Here is a 27,632-nt window from a genome sequence, read left to right as displayed (position 1 = left end):
GTATTCATGAGAGTGAATCTTTAGTAATTATCATGACACACAGAGAGCTCATAGCCTAGATGAAGGATTCTGTGTGTCAATCAGTGAAAATGTAATCACCCAAAAAAAGAGATGTCTGAGGCTGGTCTCAGATTAACCAACTTTGAAGGAATTTGCAACTTTAGAATTTTTAGAACTTTAATGGAAAAGGAGCATAAGAGCTTAATGTATTATTTTCTCTTTCTGCTGAAGAGGACAATTTTGTCACTCTATTAAGCAGTTGTCAGGCCATGTCTGAAATACTGGGTTTGATTTTGTTTCCTGTTATACAAAAAAGTTTGGACAGGCTAGAGTATGTCCAGAGAAACGCACAAAAATGATCAATAGGGAACCTGGCATAGGAGGAAAGGCTAAAAGTCAGCCTTGAGATGAAAAGATTTAATGGAGACCTAATTACTATGTTCCAGTATTTAAAGTGTGTTACATTTGTTAAAGAAGATGGAGACTACCTGTCATGGCTTAAGCTCAGCTGGAAATAAGGTAGCATGAAGCTGCTCACTCAGCCCCCCTCTCTGTCCCTCATACTATTGGAATGGGGAGGAGAAGCAAAATAAAACTTTTAGGTTGGGACAAAAACAGCTAGATAATTAAAAGTAAAGTAAAATACACTGGTAATGGTAAATTATAATGAGAATGATAATAAATAGGAAAAAATATGTTGGTGCACAATGCAATTCTTCACCACCCACTGACTGATGCCAAAACCCCCTTCCCAAACCCAGATCAGCCCCCACTTCAGGGTAACTTCACCCATTTTATATTCCAGGCATGATGTTCTGACATTGGTTTGGGTCATCTGTCTTGGCTATGCTTCTTCCCAGTTTCTTTTGCACACCTCCTCACTGGCAGAGCATGACAGGATAAACACAACTTAGCAAAAGACCAAAACATCAGTGTGTTATTTACACCATCCCCATTCAAAATCCAAAACATAGCACTGTAACAGTTACGGAGAAGAAATTAGCTCTACCCTAGCTAAAATCAGGACATTTCCATTTTACAAGGAATCGCTTGGGGAAGACAAGGGGTAATGGATACAAGTTACTTCTGGGGAGATTCCAGTTAAACATAGAAGGAAAATTTTTCACAATAAGGAAATCAGCCATTGGAATAATATCACCAGGGAAGTGGGGAACACTAAAAATTCATCTGTTCAGGGTGCTGGGCCATGTTGTCTATTTTGTTGCTAGGAAAGTCTGGACTAGTTGACTACTGACCTATGAACATTTTAAGATAATTCCAAGTTTGCCATTGTGCAGATTGGTATTAGCAAGAGTGAGATTCCTGAGATGAAGAAAAGGAGATGATTGAAGAAAAAAATTATTTGATTCTCTGTTTTTATCCCATTTCATATTCCACAAAATACCATTATGTGTACAGCACAGGATGACAGACTATGCTGTCACTGCTGAGTTCCCAAAATGTCTTTGATATTTATAAACACATCATCTGAATTTCAAAAAAAGAAAATAAAACCTGTCAATATGAGGTGAAATGCAGCTTAATCAAAAGGAAAATTAGCTAGGTCACAGGCTAGCAGAGAAAGATCTGCAATTATTGTATTGAGTGCATTTAGGAAAGGTATTTTGGAGTAGTCAAAGGAAAGCTACCAGACATAATGGGTTTTGATTAAGGAACAAAAAGCATAAAAAATGTCAGGGAAAACTTAAAAATAGCTATGTTTTCAAAACTTTTAAAGTGTCTAAATTCCAAAGTTCAAAAATAACTTCTGGCCTAATTTTAAATAAAGATCCTTTAATGATTAAATAATTAATAAGTAGTGTTTGCTGCTGTTAAACCACTTTGATTGCATTTTCTATGTTTTTCTACTTTTCTTTTTTCTCAGTCATTTCTGGGGAATGTCACACAAGAAACCTGGTGTGTGCCTCTGATGTTCCAACTGGCCAGAAGCCATCTAAATGTTCAGGTTTAAGCTACACAGTAACTTTATGTCTATAAATTAACAATACTGCACAAAAAGACATAAGCCTTCCTTACTTTCCCAATTACTCTCTTCTCCCATGCTTGCTATTCACAAGGTTGGATCACAGGTCTAATTCAGCTGAGAATGAAGTCAGTGAAAAAGACTCAGTCTTGCAAGGACTTTTATTATTAAAAAGTTAAACTGTTTTCCTTTGTAATTTATCCTTCAGAATTTTTTACATTTTCTTATAATAAGCATTTAAGTCCTTCTTTTAGTATATTAGACACATATCTTTTTACCTTAACTTATTAAACAAAGTGGACAAATCAGACCAAGCATTTCCAATGGCTGCTTATGTAGGTTTCCCATTGACTTTAACAAATATGAGTGTTCAGACAACAAAGAGTAGAAGCTTACAAAGCCTTCTGAACTTGTAATTGTGCTTTGGACACACATCAATAAAGCTAACACAAGATTATTCACAATTGTGTCCCACTGAAATTTTGAGTAATTCCCTAGATGGCAACAGTCCACAGGGCAACAGTCACTCACAGAGCTTTATCAATTAGCCATTCCATCCACAGTCTTATTCCCGTGGTAGTCAGCAATAGCCTCTGCAGAGGAAGAAGCCAGAAATTTCAGAATAAGGCACTGTAAGGCATCCAAGCCACCTTTTGTGCATCTGCATTTTAAGTATCTAATGCTGTAACTCTTCAGAAGTCATGTAAGTGTGTTTACATAAGCAAAGCCTAAAAGTTCTTCAAAAAGAGACCAAATACACCTCTGCAAAGTATCTAAGGTGAAACAAGGTTTGCACTCTGAAGGTCTCCAAAAATATTTTCCTCTAGAAAGTATACTCTGTCCTTGCCATGGAAAGATCATTTTCTGTATCTTAGTTTCTTGTTCTCAAGAAAATATTACTGTCTGACTGCCAATCCCACACATTACATGGAAAAGCATTTCCATCTATTATTTCAAAAGCTATATTTTTCAATTTCATTAATCCTTTGACCTCTGTTTCTGGACTATAAAACAAGATCAGAAAATTGTCCCTCCTCTCTACAAGACCTATAGGTCCTTTTCTGTCACCATCTCTTTTTTCTGAAATTTCATAGCTTAATCTTTCAGTCTTTCTTCTGCCATTTCAATGGCAGAAATGCTGTCATGTGTAATTCTCTGCCTCCCTTTTGATGTGGGGTTATCTGTTTCTGGGTTCTCTGGGGGGAGTATTTGGGATAGGCCTGTGGCATTGGCTGTGCAGGAGACTTTTCCTGTCTCATTTCTCAGGTGTTGTAAATCCACTTGTCCTTTCCACCTGCAACTGCACAGAGCTCACTGAAGAGCAAGACCCAGATTATTTTCCAGGACTGACATATTAAACATAAAATCCCTTATGGTATACAGGATACAATTTTCTTCACAACATTTTTTTCAATTCTTCAACAGTGAACTTCAGCAATTTTTCAGTTTAGCTGAATTTTAATTTCTTATTTTCAAACTTCATTAACTTTTTCTTTCAGTACACTTGTTTTCTTCCTGTTTAGCTTTCTTTCTAATGTGCTAATACATTAATACGCAAAACATTTAATATATATGAAAGTCTGAGACATCCTACTTTTAACCTTTTGTACTGATGAAAACTGATTATTTTTTTCCATTTTGTTTCCCACTTCCCATTTTATGTACATCACTGTGTACTACCCTCAAAAAATAATAAATTCATTTGTTTATTGCCTTTCTTTAGAGACCTGGTTAATGAGTTTTTGAAAAACTAAATAGTCATCAGGATCGTATTTTTATTTTTGTGCTTTGGAAGAGTTTGAATCCATTAGGGAGAGAACTTACCTTTGTAGAGATGAGGTTATTTAGCCTTTCTCATATCACATTCCACATTGAATTTTATTATGCCAATTTTAAATATTAAGCAAGCCTATTGGCTTCCAGACATGTCTGTGGCTTACTTGTCAGAGAGTTTCTTAATGACAGGGAATCATTCTGAGGTGTACAGTAAAATATTTTCTACTGTCAACCCTTCTAATCCATAAACTTTTTTTAATGACAGACTGTACAATTTCCTGTAGCATGTTTTACTCTCTGGCTCCTTGGTATTTTTCCAACATTGTCTTCTATTTGCTGAACAAGCTGTAGCAACAACAAATAAAAGTAAATTTGAAGGGCAAAGTATTTTCTCTGATGCTACTGACCTATGCAAATTATTGGATGTGTCAGCAAATAGTTACATTCAGACTTGACCCAATGTACCACAGAAAATCATCTAAGAAAAACTGCAATGGAGTAAATATTTGAAAAATCAGAGAGCAAACAACACTTGTTCAGAGAGAAAAAGTTCCCTTTACAACAGCTTGCATAAATATCAGTTTTGTATAGCTCAAGCAAGCCCCTAAGCAAAGAAGGGACAAATGTTACAGTACTGGCGAAGTCAAATACATATAATGCCATAAAAACAGTGTGGCAGTGATGTAATGTATTCATTACAAGTTCATTTTGTATCATTTGTGTGTAACTCTTCCACAGTATCTCTGTGGAATACACAGTGTCTTTTTGGGTATTATTACAAACAAATCAGTGAAGGAATACAAATGAATTATGAAAAACACTGAGCTCCAAATCCTCTTATTCTCTCTAAGATGGCATCACATTTAACAGAGAGCCTCTAAAGGCTGCAAATAAATTGATACTGATATCTAAAATATAACAAGAATATTGAGATTGCATCATATAATCCAACAGGATTGAAGAGAAAGATTTTTGTAGCAAACACTGCACATTATGATACTGTGTTTTATTCAGTTTCCCACAAAAGTACTTCATCAAGCAGTGAAAGGATTTTGATATTTCAGATAAAAACATATATTTGGATTTAATGCTATTTAAGATGATGGAAATCTAGAAGGGGAAAAACAAGGGATATTTCTCTCTATGGAGAAAGCTGCTACTACAGCCATTCACAGAGCAGTATCACACTCATCATACAATTAGATAAGATGAAGGGGTTTTGTTAGCTGAAAATAGTACCTAATATGACCTGTCTTGAAATTTCCAATTTTCAGTCTAGCATAAAAAAAACAAACCTTTTTTTTTTTTTTTTTTTTTTCCTGAAAGAGGCATGCAGAACTGATCCAAATATCAAGCACTCTGAAAGCACAACGAAATTTGAAGAAATAGACTTATTTTTTCCTTCCAAAAACTTTCAGGCACTAAGACTTGAGGACAGGTTAGACTTCTGCTAACACAGACAATGACTGGGAAAAAACAAACAAGCAGTTGCATTTTGGAAACACAGGATAAGAAAGGAGTAAAACAAGAAAAAAAATAGACAGGAAGAGAAAATAACTGTAGCACACATATCGTCTTGACAACTGAGTGAAGCAAACATACTCCACCTATGCAAAAGAGAAGCTTTTATCAATCAGAAAGGCTAGTGATATCATTTGTTTCAGAGTTACTAAATGTGGGTTTATTTGTCTGCTTGCTTAATAGCTTTGAATTCTGCATCCATTATTAACTTGTGGTCTCACTCTTCAGCATTCAGTGAAAAACTGTGTACTCTATGAGCTCTTTAAGACTGCAGACTATGGCTAGCAGTACCTGTTGACTGTGTACCAATCCCAACATCAGAAAGTTCTTGAGGATTTTTTCTTTACTATCAAGTCTCAAATCTCATGCTCTAATCTAAACCTTTCTCAAAGTAACACCTATCTCACTTTATCCTAGAGAAAACCTGATGGAGCCCCTCTTCCACCGTGTATAAGACATGACCACTGGTCTGGCACTCAGAATTATGTAGAAGTCACAGATCTGTCTTTTATTCAATGGAATCATAATTCCATACCTTATTTTTGGGTTTGTTTTTTCTGATTGAACCAATAAAAGATTTAGTGGCTTAAACTGATGAAGAACCATTATAAGTTTAGGACATATATGTATTAGATTCTGAACAGCAAAACCTGACAGATTTAAATATTTGAACAGGAATTTCTAGTGTCAATAGCACTTGAAAAGTTACACTTTAATCTCTGAATGTCAGGAAGAATATCCAGTAATAATCTCTGATTTTAATATGGCTCTTAATGGTGGAGAATTTACCTGACACAGACTTAACAGCATCAGCCATCTCTGTCTACATGTTACATTATATAAGTGAAGTGCTTGAATAATTGGATAGGGAATTAGCTATCTTAAATTTATTTTACTTATCTTTATATATGAGCAAATATAGCAGAAAAAATCAATAATATGGCTCGAGTTCTCTCCAAGGTAAATCGCGTTTAAAAAAATGTTAAAAGACAACCAATGAATTAAGACCCTGTTGGTGAAGTAGAAACTTCAAAGGCATATGGTTAGATTATGGAGAAAAAGCAAAATTTTTTTAAAAATAATATGAGTTTCCTAAGGTAGTTATAAGTTTGAAGTTGTTCTGCATTAAGAATTGTCTAGAGAAAAAATAAGGAAAATCTGCTAATCAGTTCAATTAACCATGATTAAAATAAACTTGATACAGTGCAAAATATCAAGTGAAAATCTACTTGATAGCTGTGATACAAATGACATTAATAGAAAGTGCACCATAACAAGCTCCTTCCTTAGTTTTATGTTTGGGGGGGGGGTGTCTTTTTTTCTTTTTTAATATATTTCAGACTCTAAAGCATTTGTCTTATATCTGGTGCCGAAGAAATTTTCTTTAAAGAAGAAAATTTCTGTATTCGTTAGCTTCTTGTCTTTAGATTTTGTCATCTTATTTACTGAATTTTCATAGAATCAAGAATCAAGAATTAGCACATATAATGTACTAAACTCAAAAACAACCATTCAGGTTATTGAGTCTGACCCCTGACCCTGCGAAGGACAGCCCAAGAATTACATCATAGAGCATTGTTCTTGAACTCTGTCAGGCTGGTGCTTGACCACTTCCCTGGGGAGCCTGTTCAGTGCTCAGCTACCCTCTGGATGAAGAACCTTTTCCTGATATCCAACCTATGACCTGACACAGCTTCATGCTGCTTCCTCAAGACCTGTCACTGGTCACCTCAGAGAAGAGGCCAGCACCTGCCCCTCTACTCCGTACATGATCAAGATGAAAATTCAATATTCAAATTGAATAAGTCTTATTTATAATTCCAAATGGAAAGAGGCATAGGACACTTTTTCTCTGTGTATGTTTATATCAGCTTATGGCATGTCCCCTCCTCTGCCAGAGTGTGCAGTGGCTGTTGCATGTTGATTGGAAACCCCCATAACCAATAAGGGATTTTCTCTTCTGAGTGATGATGGAGATTAGTAAGCATTAAAAATCAGGTCCTTAATTTGAGAAAGAAAAGGATATAAAGACTCTCCTTGTCTCCTGCATACACTGTTAATCAGTGGTATCAATCTTCTGAATATTGTCATGGTAAACTGATTTATACGGACTACCATCACTTCAGAAATTATGTAGAGCAGAGTTGAACAAAAATATTTTCCAGTCTTAACAGATCACTTGGTTCATGAATTCAGATGTAATTTTAGAAGGCTGTAAAACTTTAAAAGAGTCTCCTGACCACTGTGAGCTGACTTGAAATCAGTAGATCTTAAATTTTCTGGGGAAGTTGACCAGACATTTTAAAGTTTATTAATTTGTTTTATTCTTTATAATTTGAACATTCTAATCTACTTTATGATTAGATGGAATACTATTAAGTTCATAAAATCAAGTGCCTCCTTTTTTTTTTAACAGACTACTTATTTCCATAATGAGTTATTTAATCTTCAATTTTCTTTAAGCTCACCCAAAGGGATGTTTATGATTTTCAAAATAAAGTTTCCTTGCTATATTAAGTAACAGCTAAAACTGAATTTTCATACAGAGGATGAGTTCAGCTTTTAGGGCATTATAAAACAACAGTGAAGTTAATAATCGTGATGACCTCAGATGACTGGGCTGCTAATCACCAGAAAGATAAGACTGGTGGATCAGATTTTTTGCACATTTTTTCCTTGCAGAAGCTTGATTTATTCTGGCAGGTAGAAACATTATAGGTGTCTCCTATATGTGTATATACTTTCTCCTTAAGGTTACCAAAGTGAGACATTGATATCATCTCCTCTGCAGTAATGTCTCCTCAAAGAGGGGAGACATCAAATCAAAGAAACATATTTCTATTAGGAGACAACACATTTGCATCTTTCAGTTTATCATTTCCAAGATAAACAACAAAGATATGAGCAGAGCAGCTTGCTATTCCACATCTCTACTTCATTAAAAGTAATCTTGTTACATAGCATATAAACTAAAGCTGAGATTAACGATTTCTGGCCAAAAGTTTCAACTTTGCTTTACTTTTTCTCTGTTTTCAAATGAAATAGCATGTGTGTCTTTCACATTAAATTATTAATATAAAAATTATTTCTATTTATTCATATAAAATAGGGAAAGAAACATATTTGTCTATTTAATTTAGGAAACACTAAAAGCTTTTTTTTTATCACAATAGTTTGCATTCTGTGTCATCAAGATCTTTTGAAGAAATATTAAAATATTTATCTTATGCTATTCCATCCATGCAGATACAGATGAACTACAAACAAAATCAAAGGTTTAAATAACCAAAAAACAGATGTGTTTGTTCCCAAATTACTGTAAATTTCAGGCATAAATATGCATAATATGAAACAGATATTCCGAGTGGTACAGTCTTATAACACAAGGAATTTTAAAAATACACATAGAATGGAATAAAAAGAAAATATAATGTCTGTTGTACAGGAAATTTAGATTGATATGTTTTATTCATTCTGGATCAGATTTAAAAAAAAAATCAAAATTGAAATTTGTCATAAACAAAGGTAGGGATAGAAGTAACGGTTTGTGTGAATGCATATGCAAAACAAATTCTCCAAAAAGCAGAAAACTTATGAATCACTAAAATACATTAATGTGACATGTATTTAAATTAATGGTTTATGAGGAATGTTTGGGTGTACTAACAGAATTCAAATAGTTTATTTGAAAAAAAATATTTGAAACCGAATGAAAAATAATTTGCCAGTCAAAATTATTTGATTTTGATAGTGCTGAAACAAAATGAAAATTGTAGCTTAAGAAAAACAAAATCTCCTTTCAGAGATGGTTCCAATAAAATACCATATTTTCAGCAAACCACATATTTGAAGCCACTTGTTATACCTTTCCTACTGCATGTAGTGAAGAATGTTTAATCACTGATGGTACCACTGATATTCACTGGTAAAAATACCTTATGGAGGGTATTGTTCCCTCTTATCTGGTCACTGTTGCTGTATTATTTTTGTGCTTTGCCAGCCCTATCATGAGGCTGCCCAAAGTCCCAGAGTGGGACTGGGAACACAGCCCAGCAAAAGAGAAATGCCAACAGCAGTCCTGCAACTCTCATAGGTAGAAAGCTCTCTGTAAAAGCTGACTTTTAACCCATAGTACACATGCAAAATTCTGTCTTCCTGAAGTCAAACTGCCCTTAATGCTTTAAAATGACAAAGTTCCTTGGGGAGTCCACATTTGTAACACTACTGTTGTCCAACTTAATCAGGTTTTGTACCAGTTAGCCTTCTATATTTTGGTTACACAATCTATATAAAATGCACTTGTAAGATATCTAACAGGCATCTCTGCTTGTAAAACATGATATCTCAGGTCCTAATACACAAAGCAGGCACTGAGACTGACCCAAGTATTTCCTAAGGAAGATGTACTGTCTATCAAACCAACACATAATACCCTGGTGATACCAGTGATCCGAGTATAAAAAGCTTTTTAGAGGTTGCACTTCACAAATGTGTCATTGCTTTGCTCTGTAAAGCACTCATAATATTTGAAGTGACTTTTACAGCCAAATTTCCATCACTGGGAGAAATAGGTGTGCTCCTCTGAGGTTCCTCATTGCTACATAAAATCTATAATTGCAATCTCATACCCTTATTTCCTATATATAGTGTTTAATATATTCATCTTTTGCCTGGTCAGTGTTCAAGCGCAGTTCTAAGTGGAGTGAGTATCTTTATTTCTGGAAGTAAGGGTTTGAAAGGTGTTTTAGCCTTTGCCAGTAGCTTTTCTCCAACTCTGTTATTGACAACACATGAAGTATTATTACTGTTCTTAATGTCTACACTTTGTGAAATACTAAAAAATTTAAAAAGCTAAAATGAAGCAAAGGAAGTTGGGCTGAAGCAGATACTTTAATAATATTCCACAGAAATGTTGAAATGAGGACCCTACAAGACACAAAATTATTGGCTGTGGTAATGTCACAGAATACTGCAGAGACAACAATTCACCCAGGCTCAACAGCAACAATAACAAAAAAATTAACTATGGTATTTAAACATATGGCCTAACTTTAAATGCACATATAATACCTTTAAATAGTTCAAACATTCCCAACTCTATGAGTCAGGCAAAGATTTAGACATGCGAAATAGACATCACCCTTTCCATATGATACCTTCTGTACTAGAATCTTTAGGGTTACTGAAAATCATATGCTCTAGCTGAGGCTGACAGGAAACAAATCTCACTGTCCATACACAGCTGATTCATGGTCAATGAGTAAACATGTACCAGGCACCACTAAGTTAAAACTTATCAAAACCTGAAGGCCACATCACTATTCATTTTTAAATGAATGATGCTTCTCCATCTATCTCTTCTGAAAAAGCTCAGCTTACATAACAGGTTATTTTATGAATATTCTTGGAAAAATTAATTAATTAGTCAGTCACAACCTGAGGTACTCCTGAGTATGCGTAAGAACTTCAGAATTTATCTGAAAATATCCACAAACTTTGGGAGAAGTTGAGCTGGAATTATATCACACTTTCTGAAAGCAATTCCTTTATTCCAATAAGGTACAGTTTCCTGGCATCATTGAAAGTGTCACTGATCAAAACATTTCTCAAGGTCATAAGAGGCCTCTTGCTTTCCAACTGGTATGTGAAATAATTCAGTTGTGCTCTATTTGAAGACTTCATTTTCATAGTGAGGAATGGATATTGTTACAAAGCATCAGTTAAAAGCAGTTAAAATCTATTTTGATTAAGAAAAAAATACGTTTTGAGAGAAAGAATTTCTGTTGTGACTTCTCTCTTCCTACTTTCTTTTCCTCCCACTATCCTCCACATCTACACAGTAAGAGCTATTTGATGATTTTTAGGTTCGCTTTTGTGTAATTATTATGTTAGCCCAGCCAAAACATTAAATGTTTTCTCAGTGAGGAAAAAAAAAGTTTCTATGGAAAATGGTTAAACTACTTCCTGGAAATGGCATTCAGAAATAAGAGGGGACGGGGCAGAAGCAAGCTCTTGAAAGCCAGGAAGAAATGGATTTCATAGAGAATGAAACTGATTGAGCTTTTCCATTCTGTTCTACTGATACTTCTCCTGCAGAGTGACTCAGATGATTAAGGCTATGTGCTCAATCTGTTTTGACAGAACTTAGATTATCCAGAATCACATGTATTATGTGTGTATGGGTGAGTGAGAATGAGATGGGGAGGAAGGGAAACTGTGGGCATATACACATGATACTTTATCTTCCCATTGGTGTTTCAGTCTTAGCAAACGGAATCTTAGAATCATGGAATTATAGAGTGGCCTGGGCTGGAGGGGTCCTTAAAAGTCATCTTGTCAAAATTAGTTTTGCGCAGTTGCACAGCCAGTTGGAAGTCTGCTAGTGTATTGACCAGGGCTGTGGTTCAGTCCTGTGGTCAGCACTGTTCTACCCAGCCATTCTCTTCACGCTGGGAGCGCTCCTGGCCCCTCTCTAGGTGATTAATGTAACACTATTAACTAAGAGCTCTGTCTGGTTGCCTTTCAAGACCAGAGGGAATAACTCATATACCGTCTAACCTCATGTGTGATATGAGATACATAATATCCAAAAAAAAAAAAGACAATACTAGGACTGTCAGTCTCCACACTGACAAAAATAAGTGTTCTTCCTAATGTCTTGAGAGAAAAAGCACACTATGTGACCTTCCAGTTTCTCAAAATTCTCCAGACACACACACTTGCTTTCTTCCTGTTAACTCTAAATTCTTTTATTATTTCTAATGATTTGACAGTAGATGCAGTTTAATGTCTAGTTTGTTCGTGATGCTTTAATTCTTCGAATATCTGAAGCTGGATATTTGTGTTGGGTTATTGTTCACTGAAGTAATAAAATATTTTTTTTCTTGAAACTTGTACAGTAGAAATAAAATTAATGCCAAATAATAAATTATTCTGCCCAATTGATAATGAGTTTTTATCACACTACTGTTAATAATTTAAAACCAGCAAGATGATTTTGATTGTGATTGTTCTAGATAGGCACTAGACATATGAATATAGGTATATAAAGCCAGCACTTTGTGCACTTGTTTAAAGGTATAATCTTATTTTTTTTTCCTAAAAATACAAAGTAAGGTTAATTTATTTAGGTGAGAAAAATTGCTGCAAAATCCTTCTGAGATTTTATATCTATCCTTCTGTACATGAAAGATAACTTTATTCTTACAGAATACTACTATCTTGCCATCACAGTGTCTCATCTAATAGCTGGGACTTGATCTCTTTTAAATGCGGTGTCTAAAGTTATGTTGATGGTAAAGAGATGAGATATTTATACATATTCAGGTATCTAGTCTATGTATTTAGTTGCCATGATGCATCAATAATCCAGTTAAACTTAGTTCTTTCTCTTGTTAAAAAAGAGCAAAAACAAAACAAAAAGTATGAGGGTCAGAAAAACACAGAAAAACATGAGGTTTTTTTCTGTTCTTTGAGTTCAGTTTGCCAGATTTCTGTTAAGAAATAGAATATTTCAAGGTTTCAATAATCCTCCAAGCCAGCTGAAAACACAAGGCCATTCAATTCTTTTTTCTACATTATATATATGGAACATGCATAAAAGATCATAAAGCGTAGAAAAATTTGTAATTCTAAAAAAATCCCAAATCTTCTTCATATGTTAGGTTTTTTTGCTTTGGTAGTTTTGCTCCAATGAATAAGGTATCTCTTAAAAAAATTATTTTTTCTTATAAAATTCTGAATTTTTTTTTTTTTATATCACTAGATTTCCTCTTTTTTTCTTCAAAAATGATTGATAATGGTTTATTCTTTCATTTTCCCTATAATGTATATATCTTTCCCATCTTATAACTCAGTTTAGTTCAGTTTTTGTTAGTTATTTTTAACTTTGTTTCCTTTGCATGAGCATATAATACAGTGAGAGCTTCACTCTCACTGGAAAATTTCAAGAAATTTCAAGAAATTTCAGTTCCACATTATGGACTTCTACAAAAGCTAAAAAAAGTAACCTCTCATTGTCCCTGAAACAGAGAAAAAAACTTTGAACTGCTCTGGATCTTCTTACTTGAGTGGGTCAGCCATGGGACTCATGCAAATGCTGTTGTACAAATATGTACAAATATGAGATCAGTTCTCCCACTTCTGTACTCCCTCCTGGGTAATACATATCTAAGCATGAAAGCGAGATGTATTTGTAATACTTTTGGTGTCTAAAAAGTCCAAGAAGGGTAGGAGAGATTATTTGGGATGTTTGTTAGGAGAACAGGCATTTAAATCATGTCTGTAACAGTAAGAGCAGAGAGGGACCACATTCTGGCCTACTAGTTAACCCAGCACAGCTCAACTGCAAACACCTACATACTTTTCTATTTTCTCCAGAAAAAGACGAAACTGCTTACTGGGTGCAGTTTTTAGCATACACCTTTTTCCAGACAATGGTTGAGCATTTTCTGGAGATGTAGGAATTAACACAGGTCAAAGGTATGAAGGCAGTGGACTGACAGATAGGCATCAAGAATGTGCCTTGTCTGTGTAGCCTTACTGGGTAAAACAGAACAAAAGGGAACCAGAATATTAAAAGTAACAATATAGACTATAGACAAGTTTGAAATCAGCTGCAGGGTAAAGAAAATAAGGAAGGATACAGGGTGGGAGGCATTAATCTAAGAAACAGATCTCAGGAACAGGTATACTCATGCACTCTTTAGAAATATGGACAATTCAAAAGTCATTTTGAGACAAAGCTGAGGACTTGTGAATCAGAGCAGGAAGATGATGTGTATGCATGGAGATTGGATACACAAAAATCTTCATAGAAGCCCAGGATTGCATTATTTAGTTCTGCTCCTGAATAAACATTTTCTATCTTGCTTCAGTAGACACATGGTTTTGCTCATTTTCTTGTTACCATGTATAGTAGACTGCTCAGTATACTTCCTAAAAACTGATTTACCTTTCAAATATGAATCATAAACCCACTTGCTTCTATTAGATCTATTTTATGAAGAGAACACGTCATATTAAACAGGTCTAAGATCAGGAAAGAACCTCTTTGAATGTATAACTGTTACCAGACCCAGCATTCCTGTCTCCAAGCAATTGACTATGATTACTAATTAAAAGTAGAAAAACTATTGCTTTATTTCACCTAACCTTGAATCCTGAATGCAGTTTTGGTTACGACAACATAAGATATAAAGTTATTATATAACATCCAAAGAAGGGCAACAAAGATGGTGAAGGGCCTTGAGGAGAAGCTATATGAGGAGCAGCTGACACCACGTGTTCTGTTCCGCTTGGAGGAGACTGAGGGGAGACCTCATTGCGTCGCAACTTCCTTGTGAGGGGAAGAGGAGGGGCAGGCACTGATCTCTTCTCTGTGGCAACCAGTGACAGGAGCCATGGAAATGGCCTGAAGCTGTGTCAGAGGAGGTTTAGGTAGAAAAAGTTCGTCACCCAGAGGATCGTTGTGAACTGGAACAGGCTTCCAGGGAAGTGGTCACAGCGCCAACCTCACAGAGTTCAGGAAGTGTGTGGACAATGCACATGGTGTGGCTTTTGGGGATGGTCCTGAGCAGGGCCAAGAGTTGAACTCAGTGATCCTTTAACTTTTCCAACTCAGTATATTTTATGATTTTTTTTTTTTTTTTTTTTTTTTTTTTTTTTTTTTTTTTTGCAAACGTCAGTTAAGCAACTGAAACATGGTGGGTGATGTAAATGACAGTAGGAAAAACACTTTCTGGTTAAAAGTTTATTTAAGAACAAAAGACACACATATCTCCTTGTCTTCCTTCTCATTAATCATTTACTGTGGATAAGAAACCTTTTTAAGCAATTAAAATTTAATTTTTAATGAAAAAAAAAAGAACATGTTCTCCAGAATGCAGTAGGTAAAAACCACTTTAAAGAGATAATCACATACCATAGATTAGTAATAAAGGCTTCATTGTATCACCGAGCAACTTAACACTTGCCACTGTTGCAAACTATCTAAAATAGAAATTTGGTGATTCTAGGGCTACTACATTGATATTAATGCAATTTAGGCTGCTATTGACATTCATAAAATTACAACCAGTGAGACGAAACATACTGAGCTCAAACCAAATTCTCATCTAGACCGGTCATTTCAGGTGTTGGTTTTTTAGCTTCCTCGGCTTAAAAATTTCATCTGTAGTTTTATTTTTTATTACATCATTCCTAGAAATAATGGAAATTATGAGATGACTATATTGGTTTTCAGTCTATGTTTAATGAAAGATAGTTACTAGGATTTTCAGATAATTGAAAAATACAAAAAAGGATTTATTTTTGTTATGTAACAACCTAGAGAGTGAGTATCTAGGCAATGAATAATGTACTCCAAAACAAATAAATTATTTGTTTTGGAGTACATTATAAAATGTATAAATAAAATGGGGAACAAGGAAATCTCTCTGTACTTAGTCATGGAGGTTTTTTATCACCTTTGTAGCCTGGTGTCCAACCTAATTTTACATGAAATGTTTCTGTGTCCACAAGAGTTTAGTACTAAAGACATACACCATTCTTTGGAAGACAAAAGGTAGTAAAAAATCAGCACATGTATTTTACTTTTCTGTTTAAATGGTGACAATAATTGCAATAATCACAAGTTCTGCAGCCATAGCCATGCAGCATCCAATGACAACATCTTTAAAGTGCTCCTTTTAGAACCCAAATGTACACATAGGTTTTCACTGTGGCAGATTTATCCCCTAGTCTACAGCTGTTGGTGTTCAGGTACCCTAATGTGTGTTTTAATAATGCTGTGGACTGGATAAGATTTTATTGTAAGGGAAGCAGCACCATCTATTGCAACCTGATAGCTTAGCTCTAGATGATATAAAGACAGACTTGGCCTGAGCCCAGCTTTCAACTCTTTCTTGCAGGCACTTTTATAAATTTGTCCTTGTCAAGCTTCAAATGAGATTACAATCTCACTTGGTGAGATATGGTGGTACAGGGACAGGGCTGTGTTCCATGCATGCACATGTCCTAATAAAAAGTCACATCTAAGAGACATAACTGTTTACAAAACAAGATAATATAATAGCATAAGCCTAGTCCTGAATAACTGTTGCTTTTAAATGACTTCTCTGGATTTTTCATTTCTGAAGTGGGAGGACAGTCAAAAGTTAAGAGCATATTCTATCCAGGTGATATTCTCTCAAAATTTTCTTCCAAAAGCAGCCTTAATGTAGGTGTGCAGTACAGTATGTTCTTCTAATAATGACAGTGCTATTGTCATCCATCTATATTTCTGGTTCTTTTCTTTTTTCCAGACCGTCTACAAAGCCTGGCTCTGTTCCCAGTATTTTGAAGTCACACAGTTTCACTGCAGCAACAGAATTCCTTGCAAGCAATACTGTTTGGAGGTTCAAACGAGGTGTCCCTTTATATTACCAGACAATGATGATGTCATCTATGGAGGACTATCAAGTTTCATCTGTACAGGTATAGTACAGAAAAACCAATTTCACTTGTTTTCGTAAGTCTAAATGTCATGGATTTAGCTCTAACGCTGAGAGCCTGAAGGTATTCCAAATCAGAAAGATTTCTTAGAGGTGCTATGATTTGACCTTAGATCTAGTAATGCATAGTTATGATACAGCCTGCCAGTCATCAGCTTTACAAAACAAAATTTCTAGAAAAAAAAAAACTATTCTGGTTATTTTTTACACTTCATTATTTGGTGGAGGATTTATTTTACTTCATGTCATGTAATACTCAGAATAAAGAGGTTGCATGTCATGCAATATTCAGAAAAAAAAAAAGAGAAAAGGTGGGTCAAATTTTTAGTATATTCACCTTTGTTTGCCTGCATCCTTATGGATCAAGCCAGATGGATCAAGAATCTGAACCACAGCATTCAAAATTGTGCAGCATCTCTCAAAAAGTGTTTAAGAAAATATCTTTCAGTAGTAAAGACATTTAAGAATCACTTGTTCACCTGTGAAAAACTTTGTTTGATTTTTATTTGTTTCCTATTGAATCTGGTTACATTTTATGAATATTTTTTAATTTTAGAAAGTATTGTTAATGTATATCTCAGGTACCAGAGATATATTTTCAGGAATAGATGGGAGTCATCCACACAAAATTTCAGCTTAAACCAATATTATCTTCAGACTTACGGTGCCTAGGCCATCATCTGAGAATCCTGAAGATATTCAGGCTACTTATTCCCAATAAATTGATAAAAAAGTTTGAACATTTAGATCATTTGACACACTCATACAAATATCAGAAATTAAACTATCTTCACCTCTAAATTAGGGCTCCACTAGAAATCTTGATAGTAAATAAGTTATCTAAGGTAAGCTACTTGAAAGCAGAGTCAATTATAAAAATCCATAAATTCTGTATACCATCTTAGATACAGGCATAAGGATCATGCCAACTTACCTCTAAATTAGGGCTCCACTGGAAATCTTGATAGTAAATAAGTTATCTAAGGTAAGCTACTTAAAAGCAGAGTCAATTATAAAAGTCCATAAATGCTGTATACCATCTTAGATGCAGGCATAAGGATCGTGCCAAGTCACTTCACCTTATACCCTGTGTTTAGATTTAAAGTAATTCTGGTAGCAAGGAATTTACTGGATTTTAATTTATTGGATTTTTTTCTTGGAAATTAAACCTATTGCACACAATCAAGCAATATCCATCCATATGCAAAAGGAAATATAACAAAAAATGTGCTTAGTTACAATTTTGAGTCATCAATAAGATGCTTAGCACTTCAATGTATTTTTTTAAATTAATAGCTTTCCAATATGCATATGCAGTAAGCAAATGAACATTATTTTCCTGTTTAAGGTAGTATAGTAGAAATTAGAGACTTAGGAAAAATTTTATTTACCGCAAGTACACAATCTATATGTATGTTCATGTACATGCATGCATACACACACACATACACAATGGCAAGAAACCAAACCAACAGCAAAAAAATCATCTTGGCATGTATTTCAGACAATATGTTAGGAAATACATATCCATCTCTTCATTTTCCTAGTATAATTTATAATCCAAATTCCTTCCTAAAACACACAGAATAGATGATTTTGAAAAGATTGGTGACATCTCTCAGTCTAGGATGAAAAAGCAGCTTCAGGGGAGGATTAAACTCATTTTGTTGCAGGTATTTTTAATGTGGGTATTTACAAATAAACTCTGTGACTAAGCTCTCCCTAGAATCATTGGTGTAGTCAGTAGAGCTGAGAGCCATTTAACTCACCCTGAGTAGGCACCTGCACCTGACAAGAGGACTTGCTGACATCGCTGGCTGTACTCTATTTGCTGTAGCTGCTGTTAGACACCAGGGTCTTACTGCAGACACTTAAAATCTGGGTGACTTTAATCTCATTTCAGCTGTCCACTAACAAATATTTGATTGAACTTTTTGTCCTCTCAAGCCCAAACCCAGCAGTAGCAGAGTAGAGCTTGTATTCACAGACATATGGGAGTCAGTATGCTGACCCTAGAGGGTTGTGTGCAAGGGAAGATGTTGAGGACAGGTATGAGGCAGCAATTCAAACTCTGTCTGGAATACAGACCCATTTTAACCCTTATTAAGCAGCAGCTCATTTTAAGAGTGCTTCCTGTCACTAAACAATGAGAAATTAGACTATAATCTGCTGCAGGAATGAAGAATTATACCTCTCTGCAGCATAATGAAAACAGATTTATTTCCTTCAAATACAGTGAGCTCAAAAGCAGACAAAACACTCTACCCCAGCATAGCTTGTGATAGATAACTTGAAATCCTTTTGAAGAAAAAACAGCTGAAAGAAGGTCAAACATGTCTTGAGGGGCATCTCCTACTGCACTTTTTTTATGTTTCTGTTTGGCATAAACCTGAGATTTCTAGTTATTGATCTGTCTCTTCATGAGAAAAACATGAAAGAGTAAGGTAAAAAGGTATTCTTATTTACTATTTAGATGTCAAGTAACAAAAAAAAAGTGTACAAGGGATAGCTGATTTTATTTGGTGTTGACTACAGCCCAGAGCTCAGGACGAGCACAAAAACATTACCTGTAATTTCCCAATAGCAGACAGGTAGAGGTTAGTGTGGCTCCATACTCCACGCTGGGAGGTGCCCTGGCAGTAGGAGCTGTCACCTCCCCTTTCAATCCTGTCCTACCACAGCAGTAAGTCAGGACACAGAGATCTGCTGGAGATGAGGACATGGCAGCATTGGTGGACAACAGGGGACCCACAATTTTTTTTTTTTCTTTCAGGCCAGGATTTTTCTGGTGTTAGGGTCTGAAAAAAAACAAACCCTGGAGGCTGTGAAATGATATAATAACAAGGGCTTTACCCTTCCTTAGAAGGTTCTCATGATGAGAAAACAGCATAGAACTGGCTATTTTTCCCCAATAAATACTTCAGTCATAGTTACATTTGTAATTAAATTAAAAATAAAATAAATTGTGGTTTATAATATTGATTAATAACAAGTTCTTGGAAATTGATAAAGACTTCATATAGTAAGTAACATGTATTCTAGCCTGAGAATGTCTAACTTGATCACCTCCAAAGAAAGCCTATAATAGGAAAAGGAGAAAGCATGCTATCCTCATTTAGTATCACCAGAACTTGTCTTTTGTAGAAATGCATATGAGGGTGTGGAACAACTGCAGTGCAAAGGAAAGTACTCAAGAGATTAATCAAAACAATCAGAATCACAGTGTGGCTCTGATTATGGAAATATGCAGTTAGGTAGAAAGAATTTAGTGTTCCCTTCTTGCCCACTTTCTTCCAGGACATAGAAGGAAAAAAGTTGATCCTTCCATCAGGTGCTGTGCTGTGACCTGCTGGTTTTCAGATTCATTAAAACGGAGTGATTACTTTCAGTTTAGACCTTTGGAGTTCATATCCATATGACTAAAGTTTCCAGTGGTTTTATCCAATATTTCTTTTTACAGATCAGCTGTCTAGAACTGCCCATGCAAACCAGAATCTCATTTGAGGGAGATAACGATAGTTTTCAGGTGTACATACACACGCATGTAAAATTACAGTGAATTAGTCCCATGCGAAGTTTCAGGTCAAGGTTTTTAACTGTAACTTCTAAGAAAACAGTGTTCATACCAGCAGGATTGTTTTCTCTTGTAAATGTAGTAATCTCTTCCTTAACTAAATGGGCTACAGCGTCATACTACCCTATGCCAACCATTAATGCACATTTGATCTACAAAATTGCACTAGAGCTAGAGTGAGGAAAAACCCCTTCAGAGACATTTAGGATTGACATGACATGGATACTCAGTATCAGCTGCTTCATTGTACAGATCTTCTCATATTCCCAAAATTACTTGTTAATACAGCCTGTTCTGACTTTTGGAGAAACTGCTGTCCACTTGCCAAGTCTGGACCAGTTTAGAGTGCAGACTTAGGGCTAATTGTGTCTTAAGAGCTTTCTTTGAAATGACCATGACTTATGGTCCCTTTGTGTCCTGCAGCATAACAGGGCCATCACCCAGCATCAAGTCTCAGACCAGAAATCCCAGCCACATACTCACACTCTTTACCTGTACAATAGATGTCATGGCATTTAATGGAGAAGGAGAGTTCCTCTTCAAAGGAAAGGAAGAGAATGTAGTGAGCAGCAATAAGCCAGAGATGTGTTGCATTAACTTCTTCCAAAAGTAGCATGACACTCTTTAATACTTCCAAAGACCAGTGCCATCAGAATGAGTCTTCTGCCATCAAGAGGGGAATCAAATTTGTCTATTCTCTTGTGTTAAACAGACTTCTGACACTTTTGAATCAGAAGGAGAGAGTAAATGGACAGAAGAGGTAAGTAGACAGGTGATTCAGGTGCTTTAAATCACTAATGTCTTTCAGTTCTTATTAATTTAGACTCCTAATTTAATGTGTTCTGATTAACATCTGAGTTTTTTGGAACACAGTGTGAATCAATTTTTGGCAAATAACAGTAACATATGTTTATGTGATCCGTGCAAAGTAACACTTCCATGGAAACTCCACCTCCTTTAGAGTAACAAATTCACTGGAAATAACACTGTCAGTCATGCTTCATAGCACACAATAATGTTTCTAGAGACATAGTAAGAATTATTACAGAGAATTCTCATCAATCTGTAGAAGTTTGATGACTAGCAAAGCTCAGGAAAAGTATTAGGAGAAATTCTGTAAAATGCAGCTTCCTTTCATGGGGCAGATGTGTGACTGGGTTTCACCAACAGGTTTAGTTATAGTGTGTCTCTTTCAAAACAGATGCCCTGATTTCAGTGCAATTTGAAAAGCAATATCCTTGAAAAAATGTGATATATAGAAAGGAATACAATCTATCTATTTTGCAAAACAATTCAAGAAGAGAAAATCCCTCTGAATTCAATCTGCTTTATGTTGTTCTTGGCAAATTCATAAAACCCATATATTTGATCCAAATTCTTCCTCTAAAAATATCTTATAATAATGTGTCATTTGCCTCCTGTCTGCACCTCTTAATAGGTCCTAAAATATCAAAATGCTAAGCTAACGCAGACAGCAGGACAAATCACTTTAATGTTTGATAAGCATGTTTTAAATCATTACGAGCCATGGACCTGCTTACAGGGAAAATTTGACATGGTTTTTGCAGCAAAATCTGTCAACTAAATAGCTCATGTTTTTGAGTCTAGTGTTGTTCTAGTCTTGAGTATTGGGACTTTCTCATGAATGAGGTCCCATATCATAACAGGTTTATTAGCTGTAAATATTCTTCTCCTATAATAATGACCCAGACAATTTGCTTATTGATATCCTTAGACTTTCTATGGTGACACAGTACTTAGATATGTGTAATCCTTTTCTATCATATCACAGTAGTACATACTTTTGGTCAAAGATTCTACATATAGAAGCAAAACTGGAGAGGAACTGGAGAAAAACAAATGCTTTCTGGAAGCAAGTTTTCCTGTATCTCAAAAGTGTAGAGGTAAAAATCTTCATTGTATAGTTTTGAGAGTCAGCTATTTACTCATCTGTCTGACTTGCAGCAGCTCAGTTTTAGAGGGGTAACACTCATTTACATCAGCAGCAGGAAATTAACCCTATGCATAATTTAGGAAATTATAATAAGAAATATATAATGAAGAAACATTATGAATTCTTATTGGATGTGGGCACATACACATAAGAAAATGTTCATGGCACAACTATCTGAAATAATAACCAACATATAGTGATAAGAATATCCTAAAATACAACACAGATCTCCAACCCAGATTTCCTTCAACAATTGGAATTGAGTAATAGAAGTTAGCCTTTTCAAAAGAGCTGAGTCTTATTCAGCAGTTTAAGAATAATCTGTTTGAATAAAGAATAATTTATGTATCTTCAATATTCTTCTACATATAATTTTGTTTCTTTTTTTTTTTTTAATGTGAAAGGTATAAAATACATGTCTTATCATCATGATGTGTCACAGACCCAGCAATTTAGAAATTGAGAAGACCATCTGGCTAAGATCAAAAAGTTCTGGCTTCCAGATCAGTTGTACAAAAGCAGTGAAATCTAGTCAAATAATATCTAATGTGTTCTCTTGACTTCCGTAGCTAGAAAATGTTAATACTGAAATCTCAGAAATAGTTCCTCATAAACAGAAATGCCATGCAGAGTGCTGGCATTCACTGATACAATGATGTCAATGCTGGATGGATCACTCTTGGCAGACACTATTTACTTTGGGCTTCACAATAAAATAGAGTATTCAAAACTTCTGGTATACTACATCCACTTATCTTGTTTCAAGGTCTTTTCTTTAATCACAAGAAACTTCATACACCTCTCAAAAATAATCAGAAATCTATGTGAAAAATGAACACAGGTTAGGGTTCTACAGAAAGCAAAAGAGGAAAAAGCATAACATATCATAAGATCTGTTTTGTTTCTGTGGCTTCCCAAATACTTATCCAGCAATGACAACACATATATCAACCAGACCAGTTTCCCATAATGCAGAATATTATGGCTCCATAACTCTTTTTCTACAAATAAATCAAGAAGCCAAGTCAGACCAACTGCTGCAGATTCAAATTCAGCCACAAGTGTCACACATCCTGACAGTGCTGAGAAGAGTCATAGGAATGCAACCACTGCTTTTACAGGCTTCTTCTTGCAACTGCTCAGGCAGAAACCGCAGCAGTCTCTGAGTTAGATGGTGTTCTAGCTGATCAGCAGACCATGCATACATCAACAGTCTTTTTGATTTCAATTTTTGTATAAGAACTCTTTTTGGCTTTGCTACTTTTCCCCCAAGGAACATTCTATAAAGTGAATATGATATTCATGCTGTCACTCCTTTTTCTTTCAGTCTGATTCAGCTGAGCAGGCCATATAGGATTTCTCGTTTCATGTCTCCATTGACAATCTCAGTGGAACCAGTATAATACTTGCAACAGCATTAGTAACACACAGTCCCTACAGTTGTAACTTCTGTGCTGATCACCAAAATATTATCTTCATGTTTAAAAAACCTATCTGATTACAAAGAAAAGAGAGAACTTTTGCATGATCTTTGTGAGTGATACTGTATCTGTCTGGAGAATGGTTTGAAATTGAAAATTTCTTGGCAAATTCGAGATCTTTGATTATAATAAAGGTCCAAGTACTTCCATATGGACTAAGATTTCTGTTGATGAAATATGGCTGAGTGCTGGGAAAAGTTGGGAAATGGAGACACAGAACTGAGAATTTTAAGTGAAAAGCAATGTACATGTCAAGCCAGTAACAGCTGACTGGTCAGCCTCAGAAATATAGTTACCAAACATCCAATTAATATAAAATAATGTTGTCTACAAACTGAACTATAAAGACAAGAGAGGAAGGGGGAAGCCTTCATAGGTTGGTGGGTACAAATATTGTTTTTATTTCTTATACCCATTTATTTAATATTTAAACAAAAATATCAGTCAAACAAAAAGGAGAGAATCAAATGCACAGGCAGTAGAAGCAAAGACAGGTAAACTTGGTAAATCATAGAGATGAAATCAGGTTATGTAGGGATGGGTCAAGGAAAGTCAAGAAGAAGCTGGAACTGAACTTGTAAAGGCATGCAAAGAATTAAAAAAAAAGGGCTTTTATACATATATTAACAAGGAAAGGAAGGCCAAAGAAGGTGTATCCCTATAAACAATGTTGGAAAACTGATAACAATGGATGAGGAGGAAGCTGAGGTACTCAACAACAGTTTTGCCTGAATCTTGAATGGCCACCTCTCTTCCTATATCTTTTAACTGGACAGACAGCAGGATGTGGACTGGAGCTAAAACCCCTCCCACTCTAAGTAAAGATTGGGTTCACGATCTCCTGAAGAACATGAATGTACACAAGTCTATGAGACCCAATGAGTTACATCCCCAGATATCTAAGGGAATTGGCTGATGTAGTTGCCAATCCACACTCTATGATATTTGAAAAGTCATGGCAATCAAGTCAAGTCCCAGGCGACTGGAAAAAGGACAACATTGAACCCACCTTTTAAAAGGTTTAAAGTTGATAGGTCAAGGAAGAGGCTGGGAGCTACAAACCTGTCAGACTCACCTCTGTGGCTGGGAAGATCACGGAACAGATCCCATGCTAGAAGCTGTGCTAAGGCACATGGAGAATAGGGACATGGCTTGAGACAGTCAACATGGCTTCAACAAGGGCCAGTCCTGCCTGTCAAACCGAGTGGTCTTCTACAATGAAGTGTCATTTAATATCTTTCTCAATAAAGAGATCAAGTTCCCCCTTAGTAAATTTGCAGATGATACCAAGATAAGTGGAGTGGTTGACATATATGAAGGATGGGATCCAGAAGGACCTAGGCAAGCTGAAGAAGTGGGCCCATGGGAATCCCATGAGGTTTAACAAGACCAAGTACAAGGTACTTGGATCAAGGCAACCCATGATGTAAAAACTGGCTGGGGATGAACAGATCAAGAGCAGCCCTGCCCAGAAGGACTTAGGGGTTCTGGCAGATGAGAGGCTGGACACGATCCAGCAATGTGCACTCACAGCTCAGAAAGCCAAATGTGCATCAAAAGCAGCATGGCCAGCAGGGCAAAGGAAGTGACACTGCCCCTCTACTTTGCTCTAATGAGATCTCGCCTACAATACTGCATCCAGCTCTGGGGTCCTCAGCACAGAAAGGACATCAACCTGTTGGAACAAGTCCAGAGGAGGGGCACCTCCTCATCAAAGGAATGGAGCACTTTTCCTGTGAGGAAAGATTAAGAGAAACATGGTTTTTCACCCTGGAAAAGAAAAGGCTTTGGCTCACCTAATTGTGGCTTTCCAGTATTTGAAATGAGACTGCAAGAAAGGTGGAGAAAGACTTTTTTAAAATACTGAATGATGATATGACAAGGGGAATTGTTTCAAACTGAAAGAGCAGGTTTAGATCAGATATTAGGAAGGAATTTTTAGGAAGAAATTCTTTACTGTGAGGGTGGTGAGGAACTGGAACAGGTTACCCACCAAAGCCATGGACTCCACGTCCCTGGAAGTGTTCAAAGCCAAGCTGGATGTGGCTTTGAGCAACCTGGTCTAGGGGAAGGTATCCCTGCACACAGCAGGGAGGTTGAAACTAGATGATCTTCAAGGTCCTATCCAACCCAAGCCATTCTATGATTCTATGACTATTTTGATAAAAGAACAAACTGTTTTTTTCTCCTTGATTTTCCAAAGAGATGTAGCCAGCTTACCTGGATTTCTAGATCAATCACACATTTGTAAACCTCTGACTTAATAGATGGACTAATTAGATACAAGGGACAAAAGCTTATATTTATGGATACAAACAAGTATGTTGTGAAGAACCTGAGTTCAGTACAAAAGGTCTTACTGAATTCATCTTAATCTTCTACACTATCATATGAATAGTGGCTCTGTATTTAATTGTTTATTTAATATGTAACTGCAAATTCAAAACTTAAATTCAATTGCTGAGTTGAAATAAAGAAGAAATGTGATTTTACATTAAGGAAAAAGTTCAATTCATCTTTGAACGTAGAGTCATTAATTTATTTATAATTCAGTAAGTGCATATGAGCTATTTAAGTACCTTTTGATTGCCCACTTATATGCATAGCTTTGATTTCAAAGAACGTCTGGGTTTTCCAGTAACAAGAAAAGCAGAAAATATAGTTTAAAAAGTAAACAAGCCTCAGTGGGATCAAAGCATTAACCGTTCTCTGTCTCTCTTCAATTACTACTAATCGTTTGAGATGCTGCAGTTCACAGAACAAATCATAATTCCCTGCTCTGGGAGGCATTGCCTGTATGTTGCAATGTTTAAAAACAGGTCTCAGAAAATAAGACTGTTTTATTACACCTTCAGTGAACAATTTCCCAGAAAAATGCAATAGATTTTCTTAAATAAAAATGTTATTCTTCCAGCTATGATCCAGAGTGAGAAGAAATAATTTTCAACCTTTGGAGTGCTGCATTAAGTTTCTGACTGCAGAAGTGGAAAAATTGGTCAGGTTTAGCATAGGATAAACTCTGAATTTGCAGAACATGAAACAAATTGCTTTCATTGCCGTATCTTTAAAACTGTGGTTAAATCCAGAAAAAAAATAGAGCTTTGTTTGGACTCAGATACAACATAGGAGAAAATTGTGTCAACTATGTAAAAATGCGTCAACCTGGGCATCTTAACATACCTAACACTTTTTTTGTTTATGGAAGCAGGAACCAAAGGATTCAGGTTTATCATGTCATAAGGTGTACTGCTTTTCTTTACAGATTATTCACAAAGTGCAAGAAATCTGATACCTGGGCCTCAGAATGTTACACCTAAATTGCTGTTCCAAAGTAATATTGTTGTTGTGATATTTTGGAGAAAATGTAATTATTGTTCCAAAAAATAAAGCTGCTTTCAAAATCACTATCCTAATATTTCATCACAGATAGATTTTTTTTTTCCTAGAAAAACCTAGTTCTACCACAGAGTATATTATTTACTGCAGAATTTAATCTAAGATCAGCTTAAAAGGAGAAAAGATGTTTGTCCATTATGTTAGGTATTCTTGCATTTGAACACTAGTTAAATAGCCAAATTCACTTATTTTAAGCTACCAGAGGAAAAGGTATGTGTGAAGCAAACAGAACACTCTGTTTATGTTAATCTTCTATATAGTAATGCAGAGAACACTTGCAATTTCCAAAAACATACAGTTCCTCTTAGTGTTCAAAAAGTCATAATCAGATCATTTGAACTCAGTAAAGTTCAAATGTAAAAATGGCATGTCTGTATAATCACAAACATCAAGAAATCAAATCATTGTGTGGCAAGGACAGATTGTTTTCACCTCTGGGATGTGTTGAAGGCAA

The 27,632-nt window shown here is 35.6% G+C and overlaps 1 protein-coding gene across 1 annotated transcript in view; it reads left to right on the top strand.

Annotated features, from left to right (window-relative positions):
- The window catches only part of NALF1 (NALCN channel auxiliary factor 1), a 437,334-nt gene that overhangs the window by 400,509 nt on the left and 9,193 nt on the right, over positions 1-27,632 (top strand). The window contains exon 2 of the mRNA XM_030276918.4: positions 16,585-16,756. Coding sequence (XP_030132778.4) covers positions 16,585-16,756 — 172 coding nt within the window. The remainder of the gene's footprint in view (positions 1-16,584; positions 16,757-27,632) is intronic.

Source organism: Taeniopygia guttata, chromosome 1, assembly GCF_048771995.1.
Source record: "Taeniopygia guttata chromosome 1, bTaeGut7.mat, whole genome shotgun sequence".
Lineage (NCBI taxonomy): Eukaryota > Metazoa > Chordata > Aves > Passeriformes > Estrildidae > Taeniopygia > Taeniopygia guttata.
This window is presented reverse-complemented; position numbering and strand designations above follow the sequence as displayed.